Source organism: Mus caroli, unplaced genomic scaffold (genome assembly GCF_978045245.1).
Source record: "Mus caroli unplaced genomic scaffold, Mus_caroli_1 scaffold_4, whole genome shotgun sequence".
Taxonomy (NCBI): Eukaryota; Metazoa; Chordata; class Mammalia; order Rodentia; family Muridae; genus Mus; species Mus caroli.
In genome coordinates, this window is record NW_028227259.1 from 152413676 (window position 1) to 152435317 (window position 21642).

Below are 21642 nucleotides of genomic sequence, written 5' to 3' on the forward strand. Positions count from 1 at the left end.
AGCTCATGGGATGGCCAAGTACACTCAGAGACTTTGCCAAAATAAGGACGATCCCCAGGCCCCTGCAGTGTGATAGGAGGCAGGCTTCCCCTCTGGAAGGGGGGTACTGACAAAGGCATTTGCTGTGTCCCACCCCTCCCCACCATTCCTTTTACCTTCTTTTTCTTCAGGACTAGGGATTAAACCGAGTGCTTTGTTAATGCCAAGTAGCCACTAGACCGCTGAGCTACAGACATTGTAAAATGTTTTATTAGAGACAGGATATCATTAAGTTACCCAGAGTGATCTTGAACTCACTCTGCAGCCCAGACTGGCCTGAAATAGACAACTCTATTACCTCAGTTTTCTGAGCAGTTAGACCTACAGGCCAGTGTCGTAAGGCCCCGCTATGTTCTCCCTTCCGGACGCCATTTTTTTTTCTCTTGCCAACCTACTATTCTGTGTCCCCAGAAGTCAGTTAGCAAAGTCTAAGCATGGTCTTTTCCCATTGGGTGGTTCTGTTCATGAGCCAGCATTTACCCTCTACCTCACGTGACCTTGGAAGCCCATCTGTCTGTGCAGGTGTGACTTCCCATCAGGCTACCCTTGGCAGGTGGCTGGCCACACAGATTGTCCGTAGTCCAGCCTTCTCTAGGAGTTATGGGTTCTCAGGTGAGCAGGGGACAGACAGGGTAGTCAGCTTCAGTTGTAGCTTTCCCTATTCTCCTTTTTATGTATTATCCCTCTTCTGAGAGCTTTGTGGCTTCCTTTCTCATTGAAATGGCTCAGGAGTGGTTATTTCTCCTCTCTAAGGACAGCCAGACCCTTTGAGAACAGGACAAATAGCCCTGTTCTATGTCTGCCCTACCTCCAGGGGACCCACAGCAGCAGGGTCCCCACCCCAGGAGCTGGAGGACATAACCCAGACATAGGTTTAACTGAGTGAGGCTAGCAAGGCAAGCCCTTGACTAAGCTTGTGAGGGATGCTCTTAAGAACCTGAGGCTCATGGGATTGGTGCTGACGTTATTAGACAAGCAGCCACCAGAAAAGGAAAAGTGACTGAAAGTCTCCTTGTTTCCTTCAGGCTCCCTGCTGAAAAAGTGTCACCCTCTTATTTTGTTGTCACCGTTTCCATGGAGATTGAATCTCCTTCCTTGAAGTCATCAACTTCTCTTCCAGTTAGCTACTACAGGGTCTTACTGCACAGACTGTCGGCTGCAGTCCCTGCTGCATGGGCAGCAGAGGGCGCCCTTGCTGGGGTCAAGAGCTGGTTTTATACCCTGCTGAAAAGGTCTTGTTAGGCATTCTCTGAAGGAGCCCTGGGTTCGCCCAGATGACATATTGTGCTCACCCTTCCGAGAGACCTTCCCACAGGTGACCTGCCATGAGTCTCTAAAAGAACATTCTTCCATGGACAGATAGAATCTACATTATAAAAAAGGGCATTTTTTTTCTTCTCCAAATCTAACTGCCAAGATCTCCCTCCTCCATGTCACTCGGCCCCTGATCTCAGAGAATCTGGCCCACACTATCCTGCAGGCCAGCTCCTGGGTGACAGGACCTGAGGACAGCTGTGAACCTTCAATTGCAACCCAGTCTCCCAAGATTACTCCTTGCTAGGTATTGTGGAGGCAACTTAGGGGTAGAGATAAGGGTAGAGTTTCAAAAAGTTCTGATTCATAGTGTCAACCACCTCATCAAATAGACCCTTCACAGTGACACTTGGCAAGCAGACATGACTTAAACTCAACTTCGTGTGTCCTAACAACTCACTGGCCTTGTTTAAGAAGCCATGGTTACCTGGGAGAGAAATGTTTGGGCTGTTGGCGGGCATAGCTCTCCAACCTTACACTCGGGTTGGGTAATACCAGCCCCTGGGCCCTGTTTCACAGTGATTATCACTCTGTGCTCTTTATCAAAACGACAGCTGAAGCCCGGGCTCATGAGATATGCTATCATAGAGAAGCATGAGGTATGACTAGTGCCGGGCAAATGTCAAGGAATAAACAAGTGCTTCCCAACACTGGGGTGACCTTGGAGCTTTTAGGGGATCCTGCAGGGCCCCTTGGGTTGTCTGTAGTAGCTCACTGTCGGGCTTAGCACCATTCCCCTCCCTGGCTAAGAGGTTGGAGTATGAAGATGGATCTTTGGGGATCTAGGAACTGAAGTTACTGATAAGCCCTCCTTCATTCAGAGTGAACCAGCCTGATCAGTGTGCACCGTACCTCGTAGTTTCCTTAAATGAAATTCAAACAAACTTAAGCAAAAAAGTTGCCTCCCCTGACCGCCGTCTGGCTAGGTTTTACAAATAGCTACCATCCTGGTTGATTTTCTGTTGCTGTGATCAACACCATGACCAAAAGCAACCTGGGGAGGAGAGGGTTTGTTACAGCTTCCAGCTTATAGCCCTTCATCAAGAGAAGTCGAGGCAGGAACCGAAGCAGAGCCCATGGAGGACTGTTGCTCACTGCCTTGCTTCCAGGCTCATGTTTAGTACCTTTCTTATACAGCTTATAGGTCTATCTGCCTAGAGATGGTACCGCCCACAGTGGACTAGGCGCTCCTATGTCAATCATTAATCAAGAAAATGCCCACAGGCCAGTCTGATGAAGGCATTTTCTCAGTTCCCCCTTCCCAGATGACTCTAGCTCATAGCAAATTTATAAAATAAACAACTTCCCTAGTCAATAAGCTGTTAGGACACACACCATGAACAGACACACTATCCTAAGGTGTGAGGAAAACACTGTGGGATTTGATCCTCTGTGGAGTTCTTGTGTGAATGATACCCCAAGATGCAGAAGCGTCTCCTAAACAGGAGTATATGTGCAGCCAGTTCCAGGCTCTGGGGCTCCGGTGACTAACAGGAAGAGTTGGCTTGACCTTTCTGACCTTCAGATTCCTCCTCTTCATCAGCCAATTCCAGAAGAAGCCGGTGGCAAGGAGCTCTGCCGAGGTGCAGCAGCTAGCATACAAAGACAGAGAGCAGAGTTCTCTTCTGCAGGTTGAATGTCTCCTCGGAGAGATATCTGGCCTCCTAGGAGCAGGTTTTGGGTTGAGGGCAGTCCATCTGATGCGCTTGGATTGGGTGTGCCACTGCCTTTAGCAATCTCCAGAAACGTCTCAGTGCGGCTGGATCTGTACCCAGTTTAGGCTTAAGTCACTTGATTTCTGCATTAGCGCTCAGAATAGAAGCAGGATTCATCTGCCAAAGAGGAGGGAGAAACAAACCCAGGAAAAGACAAAGCACAAGTCCCGGGCAGCCCCGTGGCTGGTCCATTCACCTGGGAGCCCTGTGATTGGTCCATTCACCTGGGAACCCCGTGGCTGGTCCATTCACCTGGGAGCCCCGTGGCTGGTCCATTCACCTGGGAGCCCCGTGGCTGGTCCATTCACCTGGGAGCCCCGTGGCTGGTCCATTCACCTGGGAGCCCCGTGGCTGGTCCATTCACCTGGGAGCCCCGTGGCTGGTCCATTCACCTGGGAGCCCTGTGATTGGTCCATTCACCTGGGAGCCCCGTGGCTGGTCCATTCACCTGGGAGCCCCGTGGCTGGTCCATTCACCTGGGAGCCCCGTGGCTGGTCCATTCACCTGGGAGCCCCGTGGCTGGTCCATTCACCTGGGAGCCCTGTGGTTGGTCCATTCACCTGGGAGCCCCGTGGCTGGTCCATTCACCTGGGAGCCCCGTGGCTGGTCCATTCACCTGGGAACCCCGTGGCTGGTCCATTCACCTGGGAGCCCCGTGGCTGGTCCATTCACCCCAGCATTCGTCTCAGTGGACGCTCTATTCCCTGAGCAAATTCTCACTCCACTGTAGAGATGGCTTTTGTCACAGAAGAAAGGCAGAGGGGAAAGAGGGGATCCCTTGACAGCCCATAAATTCTAGAGCTATGGTTTGCACTTGCTCCCTCTTAAAGAAGAAAGCCAAGCCTACAGACATGACTCCTGAAGAGTCCAGGGCCTATAATACTACTTATCCGTTGGGCCCTATGGAGATCACAGGAGATGGAGACCAGAAAGAAAGAGGGGTCTGGGGAGGTGACATTCCTAAAACTGCTGACGTTGCCAAAAGTAGGAGTAGCTCAAATGTTACAGATTCTAGGGTAGGATTTGCCATCCCCAGTCACTCCTGAAATCCCTGTCCCACATTCTACCACTAGCTGTTAGTAAGTCCCCATCTGCCATCCTCAGGCTTGGTTTGAATAAATGCAGCAGGGGTGTCTGACACGCGGTCAGAATCAGCACTTATGCACGGTCCTCTGCTCGAATGCCTGTCGGAATCACCTGCAGTGTCTCTCTGGGCAGCAGGAACAGGATATTGGAGAGCAAGTCCTGGGTAGGTTTTTAACCCAGATGTGTACTGTGGGCATTGAAAGTTGACAGTCAGTCCGCACCCTGAAGAAGTTGGTTTTGATTTGAATCTGGACTAGGTGGAGGAGTGTTTGGGGCAGTGGGAGGGACCTAGTTGGGTATTCCCCACTGGAGCCTAAGGAAGGACCTGCACTCAGATGAAGAATCCCAAGATGTGAGTCTGAGTGTGGGTATGTGTGCAGGAGTGCAGATGCCCACAGATGCTAAAGGCATCCTAGCCAGTTTCCCAAGGACCTGGAGTTACAGGCAATTGTAAGCTACCCAGCGTGGGTGCTGCCATCTTGCCAACCCCCTGAACAGCATACTTCTAGAGAGCACATTGGTCAAGGGAGTCAAAATAAAAACAGAATGCATAAAAATTCGTGTCGCGGAATTCTCTGGTCAGCAGAGATGGATCTTCCCATTCAATCTGCCCCACAAACTGTGGGAAGACACCCAAAATATACGAACCGCTCCATAGGTAATCAGAGGGCGGGGTGGGGAGTGTGTTTTGCTCCTAAAGGTCTTGTCTGCCATCAGCAACTTGAGCTTATTGATAGAGCTTCAGAAAGACTAATCTCCTTGCAAGGCTGCACCTCCCAGAGTGACAAGGTCTGGGAATCCCGCCCCTCTTACAGGAAAACAAGATGGGGAAAAAATTCCAATCAATGACCTCAGCCACTCTGATTAAATTTTATTCTAGGAAATGTCATTTTCCAAAGTCATTTTGGTTTCTCTCCCAAACAGGTGCTTACCCATGCACAGTTATATTGAGCCTACCAATTCCCTTTATATGCACCAGAGACGTGGTTGCCATGGAGAATACACTGCAGATACTCTCTCTCTCTCTCTCTCTCTCTCTCTCTCTCTCTCTCTCTCTCTCTCTCTCACACACACACACACACACATACACACACGCACACCACTATACTATTTTTTAGACACTGATTTATTCCACATGGCAGCCACATCCTTTCTGATATTTATAAAACCCTGTTACATCTTTATGTTTAACACATTCTAGCCATCTTCCGTAGAGATGTTCGGGTCATAAAAAGGGGATTCATCACCAGGACTCCATGGGGTTTTGCTTTTCTCCTTGGGTTACCCTTCTTCCAAGCCTCACATTCAAAAGCTCTCCAGCTGCTCCTTGTACTTGACCAGCAATGACCCCAGTGAAGGGTGGCTCTGATCCAGCCAGATGCCGTACTGGGTGTCAGGGACCAGAGTCCATTCAGCCTAGTTACTTTTCTATTGATGTGATTAAAGACTGGCCAAAAACAACTTGGGGGAGGAGAGGGTTGATGTGGCTTATACTTCCTGATCCAGTCAAGGCAGGAGCTCAAGCAGGAACCAAGAGGGAGGATCCGAATGGTCCTCACTGGCTTGTTCCCCATGGCTTGCTCAGTTTGCTCTTTTATAAACCCAGGCCCACCTTTGTAGGGATGGCGCCTCCCACAGTGGACCGGCGCCTCCCGCATCAATTACAATTCAAGAAAATGCCTCAAAGATTTCCCATATGCCAATTTGATGGAGGTAGTTAATCAGCTGAGATTCCCACTTCCCAGATGACTCCAACTTTGTGACAAGTTGTCAGAACAAAGCAACAAAACCAAAAATCAGCACAGGCCTAAATCCTGGCCCCATCCCCACGAGATGTCACCTTCATTTGACAGTTGAAGCTTCTCAGTGTCCACTCAGTCACAGTCGCGGTGACAGAAGTTAGAGCCATCTGCATGTTGGCAGGAAGGTGGGTTTCCCAGAGAACCCCCCCCCCAGTAATGAAAGCAGTAGGGGGCTATTTCCTTTAGTCTTGCAGCGCTGGTGTGAATGCCCCAGCCAGAACAGTCACCATCTGCAGAGAAGAGTGCTCCTGACTGAGCAGACTCTGAGCTCGGAAATACCTTTGCCCCAGGCTTGCTACCCAGGGAGAAAAGCCTGACTTCTCCAGCAGCTTGCCCCGCACTCTGCAGGAAGTAGCATCCTGCTTTTGTTTAAATTCAGTGCCCGAAGCGAGGAATCCTGGCAGCCCAGGGTATTGAACGGACATTTCTGTTAGGATGAATAATGTTAGTATTGGTCAGACTATTGGTTATAAAAATCATACACAACTCAGGGCTGGAGAGATGGCTCAGCTGTGAAGGACGTGCACTGTTCTTGCAGGGGGCCCAGTACCCATATGGTGTCTCACAACTAGCTTCAGTTGCAAGGGATCAGCCACACTCACATGCCTGACTCACACAGACACACACAACCATAATTAGAAGTAAAAATAAATCTCACAGGGCAGTGGTGGCGCATGCCTTTAATCCCAGCACTTGGGAGGCAGAGGCAGGTGGATTTCTGAGTTTGAGGCCAGCCTGGTCTACAAAGTGAGTTCTAGAACAGCCAGGGCTATACAGAGAAACCCTGTCTTGAAAAACCAAAAAAAAAAAAAAATCTCTGAAAATCGACAATATATATTAAATCTCACACACACACACTTACACAGACACACACACACATATATATGATAAGAATCAATGGCAGACATAAACACCCACACACAACACCCACACACAACATAGTGCATGCACACATGTACACTCTGTTACATATGCTACATATGTAACAGAGTGTTACAGAGCTGCTGTTAACTGCCTGGATATCTGGATACCTTGTTTCTTCCGTGGATGTGTCTAACTGTAGTTGGTGGGAAGAGTTCTGTGTGGGCTGCTTTGTTCTCTGGCATGTTTGAAGAGATCCGGACATTGAGCACAGTTGATGGGGAAGTTTGTGCCTCTCAGGTAAAATTAGGCTTTGATGATTTAAAAATGCAAATCCTTCATTCCATGCAAAACTAAAGACAGTAAACACACACACACCAGAGAGGAGTCTCTCAAGCCCCGTGGCATGCATTGAACTGAACAGCCTGGGAAAAGAGGCAAGGCTGGGAGCCTGTTACCTTCAATGAACAGTAATTTACTCTCTAGCAACTGCTTGGCCTCTGCACCCACCTATTGTAAATTGGCAGTGGGGCTGCCACCGGAGCCATGGGGTAGAAGACTAAATTGGTGGTGACATATTGTGGAACGGGTGCTCTGTAAACTGTGAAGCACTGGAAATGACTGTCTTAGTTAACTTCTGTCTTAGTTAGGGTTTGATTGCTGTGAACAGACACCATGACCAAGGCAACTCTTATAAAGGACAATATTTAATTGGGGCTGGCTTACAGGTTCAGAGAGTCAGTCCATTATCATCAAGGTAAGAACACAGCAGCATCCAGGCAGGTATGGCGCAGGAGGAGCTGAGAGTTCTACATCTTCATCTGAAGGCTGCTAGCAGAATACTGACTTCCAGGTAGCTAGGGAGAGGGTATTACAGCCCACGTCCACAGCGACACACCTATTCCAACAGGGCCACACCTCCCAACAGCGCCATCCCTGGACCAAGTGTATTCAAACTGCACAGACCAGATCTAGGAAGGTTATTTTCTTTCTCTCTCTCTTTCTTTCTTTCTTTCTTTCTTTCTTTCTTTCTTTCTTTCTTTCTTTCTTTCTTTCTTTCTTTCTTTCTGTCTTTCTCTCTCTCTCTTTCTCTCTTTCTTTCTTTCTTTCCTTCTTTTTTTTTTTTGGTTTTTTGAGACAGGTTTCTCTGTATAGCCCTGGCTGTCCTGGAACTCACTCTGTAGACCAGGCTATCCTTGAACTCAGAAATTCGCCTGCCTCTGCCTCCTGAGTGCTGGGATTAAAGGTGTGTGCCACCACGCCAGGCTGGAAGGTTATTTTCTAAAACTCAGTAGGTATACTCTACCTGGTGACAGGGGCCCTGAAGTGAATGTTCACTAAAGTTTAAAGTTTTCAGTCCTTCAGTGAAAGCTCTCACTAGAAAGCACACTTATTACTATGGTGATGGATATGACCTGGGTCGCTTACAGAACAAATGTTCATGGTTAAATAACTGAGCGCTTCGGCCACACAGAGCTGCCCTTTCCAGAGGCTGGGCACAGAAAGTCCAGGATAGTCAGTTATGTACACTGATGTCATCAAGATGCCTCTGAAAGACCGGGCACCCAGATTATGGGCAGGGTGAAGAAGCAGGCGCCATGCAGAGACAGACATCTGTAGAAGCCCTTTTCTGAGTATGCGTGTTGTGTTACCCGTTCTCATCTGGACAGCATAGTTTCTCTTTTCAGAAGCCTAAAACCACCTTGAATCCCTTTTCTTCTTCCCCCTTTGCCCATAAATCATATCTGTAACCCCCTGTCCCACACTGCAGTTACTGTCTCTCACAGGACCAGCCACCATCCAGTCACACACACCCTTGTTCCTCTTAAAGAATATATTAGCGACATAAAGCATTTATGACTACCGAGAGACTTTAAATGAGTTGCGATTTTTATTTTTATGTCTGCTGTTCCGTATATCTCTTTATCCCTCTTCCTCTGAAATACAAGAACAATTGGCTTGTTACTTTTCCATCCCACATCTCTGAGATTCAGGTCCCCTAAGTGGATAACATGTTTCTCTGTGATTGAAGTTTTCTCTTCTTGGGGGTATGTTCTGTAAGGAAATTCTAACAAAATGGCACACCCAGGCTAGGGCTAGAAAGATGGCTTGGCAGTTAAGAGCACTGACTGCTCTTGCAGAGGACCTAGGGTCAGTTCCCAGCACCCACATGACAGCTCACAACCATCTGTAACCCTAGCTCTAGGGGACTGGATGCCCCTTCTGGCTTTTGCAAGACCCCGGCACTCAAGTGGAACACAGACATGCATGCAGGAAAACCACCTATACCCATGAAATTTGTAAAATGGAAATGAATAAATAAAGCAAAAATGTCTTCTTCTACAGTGAATATAATCCAATGCTCTGGGAGGACCCAGCTTATTATGAGAGTCACATGGTTCCAAGACAGGAAGAGGAGGTCAGATATAGCTTTCAGTGACACCTGGTGACCAGCTTCTGCCACCTCCTAAAGACTCTACAGCCTCCCAGAATAGCATAACTAGACCGAGAATACTATGCCAAACCCAAGCTTGTGGGAGATATTTCTGACTCAAGCCAGAACACGGTCTGAGCGTGCGATGCACCCGATGTCCTTCTTTGGCTGATATCAAGCTCGGAGGAGTCAGAAAAGCTGGTGTCTCCGAAGCCTAGTCTCACCTCGGAGACATTGTAATGGAGGTTGTCTGTGCTCCCGGCTCTGCCGTAGAGAGGACCTTGTCTTCACCTTGGAATAGTTAGTTACGCTTCCTGCTCTTTGCTGCCTACTCTGCACATAGTAGGGCTACCTACTGGACACATAGTAGTGCTGTTGGAAGCAGCAGTCTGTATCTAGGTGAGGCAAGAATACAAGTGCCAACTCCTGTTTTCTCGGAGCCAGCTTCCATCAGCCACAGTGCCCCAGAACTGCTACCCCGTGTGTCAGCGAATGTCACAGGAGAGGCTGCTGGTGGCTTATTCTCCCCCTGTGAACATCTCAGACTTCCCTCTCAGCCACTCCTTTTATTTTTACCTCAACATTTTCATCAAAAAGAATTCTAGAAGAAGGTAATTCCATACCAAGCAGTGTGCTTCCCCTCCCCCCGCCACCCCTCACCCCCCTTTCAGGACATTTTCAAGCACCATACCACCTCCTGGTGGCCACAGGTTTATTAATCACTATGATATTTAAAGAAAGCATCAACCACTGGGTGACAGACACCCATAGTCTTAAAAGCCATGGAAGTTCTGCTCCCAGGAGCTCATTTTAATGAAAAGTGACCCAGCACGTGAGTGAACATGCGTGTTTTATTTGTATGTATGTATGTATGTATGTATGTATGTATGTATGTAGTGTTTGTACCAGCAAGTCTTGGAAACAAATGTCAGCAGTAAGGGAATATAAGCTGTTATCAGTAGGAAAACGTTCAGCCTTGACTGAGGCAGTTTCCACAGCTTTGAGCACTGGGTGGCACCGTTGTGTCTCGGATATCCTGAGTGAGCTAGCCTTGTGGGTAAGCAGCTTCATACACACTAGGGAATTGAGACACAGTGGGACGCCAATGAGCACTTGATCCTCAAATGGTTCGGGGGAAGAAAGTCTTTTATGACAATATAGTGTACTAACTAGGTTTCAAGATGTTTGTGCTTTATTTATTTCTCTATTTATTTGTTCTTGAGTCACGGCCTCACTGTATCGCCCTGGATTGCGTGGAACTTACTATGTAGATAAGGCTGGCCTAAAACTTACAGAGATCCCCTACCTATGGCTTATTTATCTGTTTACTTCTTTAATCGGAGTTTGGTGTTGGGAGAGGCTCAGGCGTGCCAAGCCAAGCCCTCTACCACTGAGTTATGTTCCATGGTGGGTGATCAAGACGTCTGCGCCTCAAGGCGTCTGCGCCCCACGGCGCTAAAGAAAGCCTCTCTGTGTTCGCTGCAGCCTTCAACACAGCCAAGTGTGAGAAGCTACAGAAGGAGAAGGAGACGCTGGAGCGGCGGTTCGAGGAGGAGCTGAGGAGGTTGGGCTGGCAGCAGCAGGCAGAGGTGCAGGAGCTGCAGGAGCGGCTGCAGCAGCAATTCCAGGCCGAGAGCGCGCGTCTGCAGGCGGAGCATCAGGACCAGCTGCTGCGCATGCGCTGCCAGCACCAGGAGCAGGTGAGAAGAGCCTGGGCCATTTGAGGCTTGGGGTGAAGCTCACTCGCCAGCCTCATTCTTGCTTTCTCTGCACCCTGGAATGCTGTCCCTGCATACACTATGGTGCCCTCTCATACATCCGGGGCCAGCAAGTTCAATGAGAACTTGCCTAAGATTGCAGTTTTACATTTGCCTCTATTGGTCATCTGTTCACCGTGTATTCTTTATGGGCAGAGGAGCTATGCAAACATGTATGTGGCCCTAGCTCTGCACCAGCCACTGCTTTCAATGTTTGATGTATCCTGACTCCATTACCCTTCCAGATGGCCATTCCTATCCCCATTTTACAGGTAAGAAAAAAGAGTCCTGGGGTTAAGTAAGCCACTAGAATTCCGTTGTATGAGGCATGAGCAGAAGTCCCTTGTTTTCCTTGAGGAGTGCATTGCTATGACCCACCAAACCGTCTTTCTCCATTTTCTTTAAAAACTCAGCCTTGCCAGGTGGGTGGCAGGCGCAACCCTCCACGAGGAGTTTGAATAGGCAAGACCACTCAGCCTATCACCTTGTGCTACATCTCTTAACCTGCCCACCAGCCAGCCCCATCCTCCCTGCAGAAGATAGTCTGCACAAACAGCATGAGGCCCGGGACCTCACTGTCTGATACTGGAGTCCCTGTGCCGAGCAGAGATGATGCAGGGGAAATGGGGTCCTCCTGGATACCCACCCCTCAAGCTGAAGGGAAGGCCACACTGGGAATGAGGCGGAGTCAACTTGGAAGCTCTAATACAGCCTGCTGCTTGCCTTGGGCTAGCATCTAGGAAACAGGCAGGGAGACAAGGCGCGGGGCAGGGGGGGGGGGCTCCTGGCAGTTAGAAAAAGAAGCTAGCAGGAGCGTTCTGGAGGGTTTAAGCCCAGGCTGGCTCCCTCTGGCTCCTCTAATGAGGATCTGTGTCTGGGATGGGGGCAAGTGGGGGTTAATCTGGTTTGAGTTTAATGAGGAAATAAAGAGCACGTGATGCCCCATTCAAACTACATCTTCTCTAAGTGAATTGCCAAAGCCCCCGTTAATGGCATCTGGCAGGTGGCTAAGTGAAAAGCCTATAACTCCATCTTTGCTCATCTGAGAGACAGCTTTGCACCCGTGGGGCCTCTGCACCCAGCCCTGATGAGTAGCAAGCCGACTCCAGCAGCACAGAATCCTGCTTCAGGGAACAGCTGTTTCTCCAAACAAGTGGGGCTGTTTGATGGGCAAACTGACAGCCTCCTCCATGGGAGAGCCCAGAATCCTACCTCTGTGGGGCAGGCAGAAGGGAGGATGCTGTGGTCTAAGCGGGCTGAACCCAAGGTTCTAGCCAAACGAGAAAGATCTTCAGGCAGTAGGACCTTGTATAATTGGTTATTTTTCTGTTGCTATGGGAAGCAGCTTAGGGAAGACAAAATTTATATTGGCTTATGGTGCCAGAGAGAATAGTCTTATCATGGCAAGAGAGGCGCATAGCAAATAGGCAAGATGGAAGGTGTTGGAAGCTGAGAGCTCACATCCTTAGCTGTACACAAGAAACGGAGAGTGAGTTGGAAGCGAGGCAAAGCTACAGACGCTCAAAGCCCACCCCCCCCAATGACGTACTTCCTCCAGCAAGGCTCCACCTCCTAATCCTCCACAAACACTTCCGCCAACCCAGGGCTAAGCGGTCAACTATGTGAGCCTATGGGGACGTTTCTTCTTCAAACCACCATGCCTGCCACAGGCTGGCAATGGAGGAAGACCTTTCCTCAGATTTTGTCATCTACAATGCATTAGATCATCTTCTGGTTCCTATGGGGAAACTGGTGTGAACGCAAGCAAATATCTTCAGAGGATTTTGACCTCTCCTCAGACTGAGCAGTCCTACTTTGTCTCTGTGAGTCCCTACCCTGAGGAGCCTGGTACCATAAGAAGAGAAGCCAAAGAGATTCCTCACTGGCAAGAGAGAGGATGCTCTTGAGTAGACAGCACCCTTTCCTACCTGAGGGGGCATTCTTTAAAGTCACCAAGAGACATGAAACCTAAATTACTAAAGATCAAGGGTTTGTCCAAACTGTAGCTCACAGGCTCCCATTGACTTCACTCTAAACATAATGGTCATACCGTTAACTCCACATGGCTCGTTGAAGTCTGGAGGTCAATATTTCATTCATGAAAGCACCTCCCAGAGGCTGAGAGGGACATGACATGCCCTTATATCAGCCTTATCGTATTGACCACAGTAGTCCCTCAACACTAAATCAAAGGCCTGCCATCCAGCACGCCAAGGCACATGCCTCAGCTGCAGACATAATGTTCTATTGCCAATTAGGCTGCATTTACCACTGGGGACACATGGATTCTTTTGGCATTTAGTCTGTCTATCTCTCTTTTCTGAGACTCCCCCATAGAAATTTGCATGAGAGACGAAATCCTACCAAGGACCAGTGAAAGATATTTCACTTACACTGGGCTGTATAAATACCATGCCCCTAGACAACAACACAGCTCTTGCTTTTACAGACAGTATTGGGGGTTTAACTGACATTTTTAGTGGAGCAGAAAAGAAAGGTGTTTTTTTTTCTTCTTTAAAGATTTAATTTTTTGACGTGTATATGTGTGTGCCTACATGTATTTATGCACTGTTGTGCATGCTGATACCGGCAGAGACCAGAGGAGGGCGCCTGATCCCCTAGAATTGGAATTATAGGCAATTGTGAGCTGCCTGGTGTGGGTACTAGACAGTGAACCAAAGGCTTCTGCAAGAGCAGGAAATGCTCTTAGGAACTGAGCCATCTCTCCAACCCCTTCCGTTTAAACATTTATTTTTCCTACAGATGGAAAGGTTTTTAACAGAAATTCCACCAGACCCTCATATGACTAGGAACTGGGGGGTTCAATGTTGTTCTGGTCAGCTCTCCTCAGAGTGGATTCTTAGCACTGAGCCATGAGTGATTTGAGGCTCCGTTCACTTTAAGCAAGAATGCCCAGGCAACTGAGAGACACGGTGGTTCCAAAGCCATGCTGTCACAGACATTGCTGTGGGCTCCTTGTTGGCTCTGTCCAGTGATTTTTTCCTGTTTTAAAAGATGACAGTTCAAGACAGAGGGGGAGAGGGAGAGGGAGAGGGAGAGGGAGAGGGAGAGGGAGAGGGAGAGGGAGAGGGAGAGGGAGAGGGAGAGGGAGAGGGAGAGAGGGGGAGGGGAGGGAGAGGGGGAGTCTAGGAAGGTTGCTTGGTGGTAGAGAAGTAGTTTTCAACCCATGGGTCATGACCCTTTGGGAGTTGAAGGATTCTTTCACAGGGGTTACGTGCCAGATATCCTGTATTTCAGATATTTGCATTATGATTCATAGTAGTAGCAAAATTATCCTTATAAAGTAACAACACAATGATGTTATGGTCAGGGGGTCCCCGCAGCATGTATTAGGAAGGTTGAGAACTGCTGTGGTAGAGTATTTGCCAAGCATAAACAAAGCTGATTTGTTCCTAGCACCGGAAGGGAGGGGGAGGGGAAGGGATCAGGATAGCGGTGGCGGGCAGATGAGAGGTAAAGTTTCCCACAAAATGAGATTATTTCTAATGGGAATCAACCCCTCGCTGTTACTGTTGGGATTCGAAATGTCTCCCAGTTCCTCCTGTGTTAAACACTTGATTGGAGCTGGTGCCCTGGTTTTGAGAAGGGGTGGGAGGGGCTTAAGAGCTCCGGCTGCTCTTGCAGGAGACCTGCGTTCCACTCCCAGCACCCAGGCAGCTTATACCACATGTAATTCCAGCTCCAGGCCATCAATGCCTCCTTCTGCTTATACCCGCACACAGACATGTACATACAAATAAAACTAAAATCAAAAAGGGGCTGGGGAGATGGCTTGGTGGTTAAGAGCACTGGTTGTTCGTCCTGAGAACCTTGTTTGTTCCCAGAACTCTCATGGTGGCTCACAACCATCTGTAACTCCAGTTCCTGGGATCAGACGCCCTCTTCTGGCCAGCAAAGGCACTGCATGCATACAGTGCACAGACATGCATGCGGGCAAAACACTATCTACATAATATAAATAAATAAGAAAAGGCAGTGGTAGACACTTCAGTGGCTGGAGTCTGGCTAGAGGAAATAGGCCACAGCGCATATCTTTGAAGACTTCTTCCTTTCTGCTTCCTGTCAGCTATGAGGTGAGGAAATTTCTTCTCCACAAACCCTTGCTGCCATGATATTCTGCCCAAGCACATGGGCCAAGTACTTGCGGGCTAAACCCTCTGAAACTCTGCAGTACATCGCTTTCTTCCTCTACATTGTTTCTGTCAGGCATTTGGTCACGGCAATGGAGAGTCTGAGTGGTACAAGTTTTACATAAAAACACATTGTGGGGCTGAGAGAGGATGCTTAACCACTCTGCCAGAGGACCTGTATACCTCCATTCTCAGTGCCTTCTTCACATGGAACAGCTCACAACTGCCTGCTCTTGGGGAATCTACTGCCCTCTCATGGCCATGTTCGGTTCTGCACACATGCCTGTGCATGCACGTGCTTGCTCTCCTAGGAAGCAGGCTTCCTTTATTGAAGATAACACATCTTCCTCTAAATGAGGTTTCTGCAAAGGTGACCAAGTATCGTCAGTTAGAAGCTATGTGTCCTTAACTGGGCCACCAAAGTCCTTGGGGTCTAGACAATTTTTTTTTCTGGATTTGTGGTTTTAAAATGTCAGGTTTTGACACAATTATTGGTCGTAAAATACACTGGATTATTGAATTACTTCTAAGACAGCATGGAACAAAACAGGTTTTGTGTTCTAGGTTTCTTCCAGCATTTTTGTTAAAACTAGTTTCGGATGTGAAGGCATGTGTGTAGCAGATGTAGAAGCATAGTATCCATACTACACTGTGGTGGCAGTATAAGAGATTCATGACAAAGAATTTGGATAAACTTTGTATCATGTGTAGGAGAGGCCTTCATGGGGAGTGAGTAGTCTGAGCAATTACTCCAGTATGGCATACCTCTGAAGTCTAAAAACAATGGACAGAGATAATGTTTGCGAACAGTAAACAGATTGAAGGTAATGATAGATCAAGAAGAGCCACTTGCAGGCAGGCGGTGATGGCGCATGCCTTTAATCCCAGCACTTGGGAGGCAGAGGCAGAAGGATCTCTGAGTTCAAGGCCAGCCTGGTCTACAGAATGAGTTCCAGGACAGCCGGGGCTATACAGAGAAACCCTGTCTCAAAAACCCTAAGTAAACACATAGACAAACAAACAAATAAAAACACAATGAACACCATAGGGAGTAGTCTTTGGGTAAAGGATTCAGAACATGTGAAAATGAGGCTGAGTGTGTAGCTCGTTGATGGAGCGGTTGCTCGGCATGTGCAAGGCTTGGCAAGGATCAGTCACCAGCACTGAAAACCAAAGTTGTCGCGTCCGCTCTCTACCAGCAAGAACGACACGCCCACGAGTCCTTCTAACAGCAGTTTATTCAGTCCTGTTTCTTCTTGTTTATATCTCCCCCGAGCCCTGGGCCTCTCACTCTTAAATACTCTCAGTTCTCATCCACGCACAGCAGGCCACGCCACCTCACCAGGCACGCAGCTTCAGCTAATCAGGGCAGCAGGGGCATATCTCCATCAAAATGGATTTACCGGTATCCTGGTACACCTGCGCAGCTCTCAAGATGTTTGTGGTTTATATGAGGAAGTCAGGTGCAAGTCATAAGACTTAGCAGCAGTCCCTGGCGCCTTCTTGGGACTGCTGCCACACCTGCTCCCCACAAAAGTGACAACAGAAACATCTGGGGCAGACTACACGCCGATGAGAGCAGAAGACCCTTCACAGGAGCAGCCCCACATTGCCTGTCAGGAGAGAGTCCCAGCCGGTGGCAATCTGGAAGTCAGGCTTAGGCTTAGGACCTTGGTGCAGGGGACATGTGTGAGCCTGCTGGCCTCACCTGGGAACTGAGGAGAGGGCCCAAGAGGTGCACCTGCTGCCCTGCCGGTACCTTAGGAGGAAGCTGTCGCTGTGTTTATCTGAGAGAACAGCACCATTAGGGTCAGACAGAGCTGGGGCCCCTGCTTATCTCTGCCACTTTCTAGCTGTTGGGTGAAACGTGTTAAACCTAAGCCTCGGTTCCAGTATCTGCAAAATGGACATAGAAATGCCTGCCTTATGAGGGTAGAGTGGGGGTAGACTGTGAGAGTTTAGGGCAGCGTAGCTCCCACTCCCTGACACTGGGAAACCTTGAGAAAGAAGAGGTATGTAGGAGTCTTATTCCCGCCCCATTACTGCCTCTCAGGGTGAAAAAAGAGCGAGCCATGTCCTGGTCCAGGGCTCTACAGAGGTGGCTGGGACAGGCCTTACTGAATTGAACATCTTTTTTTGAAGGAGAGCAGTTTGAGGCAGGATTTCTCTGTATAGTGGCCCAGTGGCCATGGTTGTCCTAGAACTCACTGTATAGACCAGGCTGGCCTTGAGCTTGGAGATCTGCCTGCCTCTGCCTCTGGAGTTCTGGGATTAAAAGCATGCACCACCACTGCCCAGGCAAGTGGAACTTGTATCTTTCTGCAGTGAGCCAGGTTGTGGGATTGATTTCAGGAACTGCCACGACACCTGCAAATGCTGACTTTACCTTGGTACCAGACCAGGCATGTCCGTCACCCCAGCAGAGTGACTTGTCTCTGGTGGGACCACTGACTTTCCCCATTAAGCTGCACCTACATTTCCCAAGTGACGTAAATATTCCTGACAGCCACCCCAGCTCTCCAGATAACCAGTGGCCATGCCTTTCCTTCAGGTGGAAGACATCACTGCCAGCCACGAGGCTGCCCTGCTGGAGATGGAAAATAACCACACGGTCGCCATCACCATCCTTCAGGATGACCATGATCACAAAGTCCAAGGTACGAGATGGCCTGTGTGCAGCAAGCACAAGTGTGCAAGCTGAACCCCTCTGGCAGCAGAGCATAGGGCCCCACTTCCTTTTTTTCTGTCCTTTTGCCTTTCTGTTGTGGCCTTTGTGTTCATTCCTATGAGAAGAAGAAATAGAAAGTAAGGCTTCAGGCAGGGCTGGAGAGATGTGCCTAGCACGCAGCAGGTCTGCGGTTCTAACCCCAGCCCCGTGTCTACAACTTTGTGCATCCAGGCCTCTGTTTCTCTCCTCCAAAGGAGTTATCAGAACCTTGAGTCAATTTTAAAATCCCCTTAAAGTTTTTACCAGCCTTGAGTCTGCATACAGTGAGGACATGAGATGTTTTAGAGCTCCTTGGATGACTCAAGATGGAGTCAGACTCAGGGGCCATTCTTCTATAGGCAGAGACAACTTGGGCCTTTTCCTGCCTTTGATAAGATAAAGTGTCTTTGTGATGTTCGTAGGCAGTAGCAGTATCTCTGGAGTTTGACTCCTTGTCCACAATAATCATGAAGCAAATTTAAGTCTCCATACTCTTTTGTTGTTGTTGTTGTTGTTGTTGTTGTTGTTGTTTTGAGACAGGGATTCTCTGTGTAGCCCTGGCTGTCCTTGAACTGGATCTATAGACCAGGCTGGCCTCGAACTCACAGAGATCCCTCTTCCTCCCTGGTGCTAGGAATAAAGGTTCCTGCCACCACCACCTGGCCCAGATATTTTTTATTGTTTTAAAAGCAGTCTTTTTAACAACAAACTAACTGTACAGTATCTGATACCCGTGCTGTCACCTCTTTCAAGAATCTTTCCCATAAGCCCAAGGTGGAGACAAGAGAGAAAAGAATCTTGAGAAATGGCTCAGTCCAGCACCTGAGTCCCTACACTCAGCTACAAATTTAAAGTGCCCCCAAACCCTGCCATTGTCTTTAGACAGTTGGCATGCAGATCCCAAACTCTAAAAAACCTAACTTAGTTTATTCCACTCATCGGGGCTTTTCAAAACCCTAGTAGGCAGCAGGAATTGAGAATAATCACTTTAGAGAGCAGACAGGATGGAGTTCCGTGAGCTTGAAATGAAGAAATGCATTATGAGAAGCCAATATTGTGTAGTAAGCAATGGTGTTTGATGTCCCAGTCCCTCCGGGTGCTGGGACCCTCTGGCAGTGCCCATTCCCAAGCTACAGATATGTTGCCTTTGGGACTTTGAAGTATGGAATCCATAAATTATGGTGTTCGCCCTCCCCCCTGTATTTCCACACATTAAGCCTGGTAGATTCTTACAAAGAAGTATTGCTTAGATACCACATCCCAGGCCTTTGAATTATATATGATGCTGAGATAATGTGGTCTATACAATAGGACCTTAACGTTCATTATAATATGGCGATGATCTCAGTAACCACTAAAACCAATCCTACACAGAGGCAGGTAGACCAGAAGGCCAGTTCATATAAAGTCAATAAACTCAGGGGCTGAAGGAGATGGTTCAGTGGTCCAGAGCACTTGTTGATTTTGCAGAGGACTCAGGTTCAGTGGCCAGCACCCACAGGATAGCTCACAACTATCTATAACTCCAGTTCTTTTGACCTCCTTGGACACTAGGCTTGCACATGGTACGTATACATACATGTATTGCAAACTCTCATACACAAAATAAATATAAAAAAAATAAGATCAATGAAATCAACCCAAACTTTATTTTTTTTCACAGGTGTAAACTTTGGCTATGCGAACTAGGTTCTTGACAACCCTAGTCACCATTAAAGTTTTGAGCTGATAGAAGCCACACAGATTTTCCTAATTACAGCTCATGGCAAACCAGGTGGTAATTGTTGCTTTCCAGGGCTCTCACATGCCAAGAAAGAGATCTAGGCTGATTAAGGAGACAGTCCACCCTTCTAATCATACCACAAAAACAAATCGCTGGTCTAGGCAGGATGATATGAGCTTCATCCAGCTAATAAGACTCTTTTATCTGGAGGGGAACAGACTACATTTGCCTAACACCTACATCACCTTCATCTGTAACTTATCAGTTATTGCTGGGACGAGGCCTTTCACGGAGCAGAGCGATCCAACCCTACACACACCCCAGAGTAGCAGAGCAGTTGGCCTTTCCTTCTGGCCAAGTGTCTTAGAGCTCTTTATTCAAGCAAATCCTAGGGCTCCCTAGTCCTCAGGGTGTGTCCCAGAGGTCACCAGGATGTCCTCGATGGCACAGCACTGATTCCATATTCACAGCATGAACTCAATATCAAGCATTGTTGGCTTCTCCGATTCCACCTTGGCAGGTTCCTTCCTCGGCCCCGGGTGGATGCTTTGAAGCAGGGAGGGCAAATCCTGGGAATAGAAGAAAGCAACCGTTTCACCATTAGGAAAGGTGTGACATTTGGCTGATGCTGTCTGCAAAGGTTCTCACAGGGCCAAGATGGGGCAGAATACATTCTCTCCCTCCTTCCTTTCTTTCCCCCCTTATTTCTCTGTCTCCTGATCACCTCATTCTTTTTCAAGTCCAATCATCACAGTCAATTTCACATGAGGAGAGGAACCCTGGAGTCTGCTGTAGCCGTCCATCATTACCGGAAGTCACGTGGCCATCTCTGGACCAAACAGCATTGTTTTTTGCCTTTCAAAAAGAAAGGCCCACTTAGCGATTTGACATCGTCTTTTTCTTCCCAGAACTGATGTCTACCCATGAATTTGAGAAGAAGGAGTTGGAAGAAAACTTTGAAAAGCTGCGGCTGACATTACAGGTCAGTCAGTGTCCCCATACTTCCTTAGCCGATGTCAGGACAGCCACAGCATCACGCTCACTTGCAGACATTTACCTGACCCCTGCCGTGTCCTGGAACATGGAGACAAAGAAGACATGGTTCTCTCTTCACAGAGCTGTGGGGAAAGTGTAATAGCTCTGAGAAGTCACTGCACCTCATGAATAATGCATCAGAGAACATTAAGTTAGTAGGCCATGTGCTGTGTCAGAGGTACCTGGATAGAGGGGTTGGGATGGGAGGAGAACGTTCTAGAAAACAATGAGGTTATGAAGGCTGGAATTGGTAGACTACCCTTGGAGGTTTTTAATTTGCTTGTTTTGTTTTCTTAGGACAGGGTTTTTCTGTGTAGCCTTGATTGTCCTAGAACTCAGTCTGTTGACCAAGCTGGCCTTGAACTCAGAGATCCACCTGCCTCTGCCTCCCAAGTGCTGGAATTAAAGGGATTCGCCACCACTGCCTGGCTCACCCTGGCTTAGGTTACCTGGAGGTGGGTAGGATGAAAAATCACCTTTTCTGCCTCTCACCTGGGGAAGATGTTGGTCTTGGATGTGAGCCAAGCTGCCTGGCTTCCTCCTGGTCTTAAAGGAGTGTGGCATCTCCCAGGCACATTATCTCCTTCCTGCCTTCTGAGACTCGCCAGTTGCCTTTAAAGAGCCAGAAGCAGCCCTAGTGCTAGAGGGAGCCGCCTGGGAATGAACCCACAGAGACATGACAGCCTAGCCATGACCCCAGCTGGAGTGATTCTGCCTAGAGAAGACAGGGGTTTTTAAATGTCATGATCACCCTTGTCTGGAAATTGGGATGACTGTTTCCATGACTATAACAGAAATCTTGCTTTTTTTGATGACATCTATGTTATAATGAGACCACCCCAAAAGGAAGCCAGGGTCACAGCGAGAACGCTACAGAAAACTTAGAATCTGGGGTGCAACACAACCACATGGTGCTTGTCTTTTATGTCACGGAGTCCTCTCCGCTCCATCAGCCAAAGGCCATACAGTTCTGTGTGCTGTAACTCTCACCCAGCAGGAACTTTTTGAGTTGGGCATT

The 21642-nt window shown here is 48.3% G+C and overlaps 1 protein-coding gene across 2 annotated transcripts in view; it reads left to right on the forward strand.

Moving 5' to 3' along the window:
• Nucleotides 1–21642, forward strand: part of Mtus2 (microtubule associated scaffold protein 2) — a 355323-nt gene that overhangs the window by 321477 nt on the left and 12204 nt on the right. For both annotated transcript variants that reach the window (XM_029477860.2, XM_029477862.2), the window contains 3 exons: nucleotides 10737–10951; nucleotides 17711–17816; nucleotides 20498–20571. In XM_029477860.2, coding sequence (XP_029333720.1) covers nucleotides 10737–10951; nucleotides 17711–17816; nucleotides 20498–20571 — 395 coding nt within the window. The remainder of the gene's footprint in view (nucleotides 1–10736; nucleotides 10952–17710; nucleotides 17817–20497; nucleotides 20572–21642) is intronic.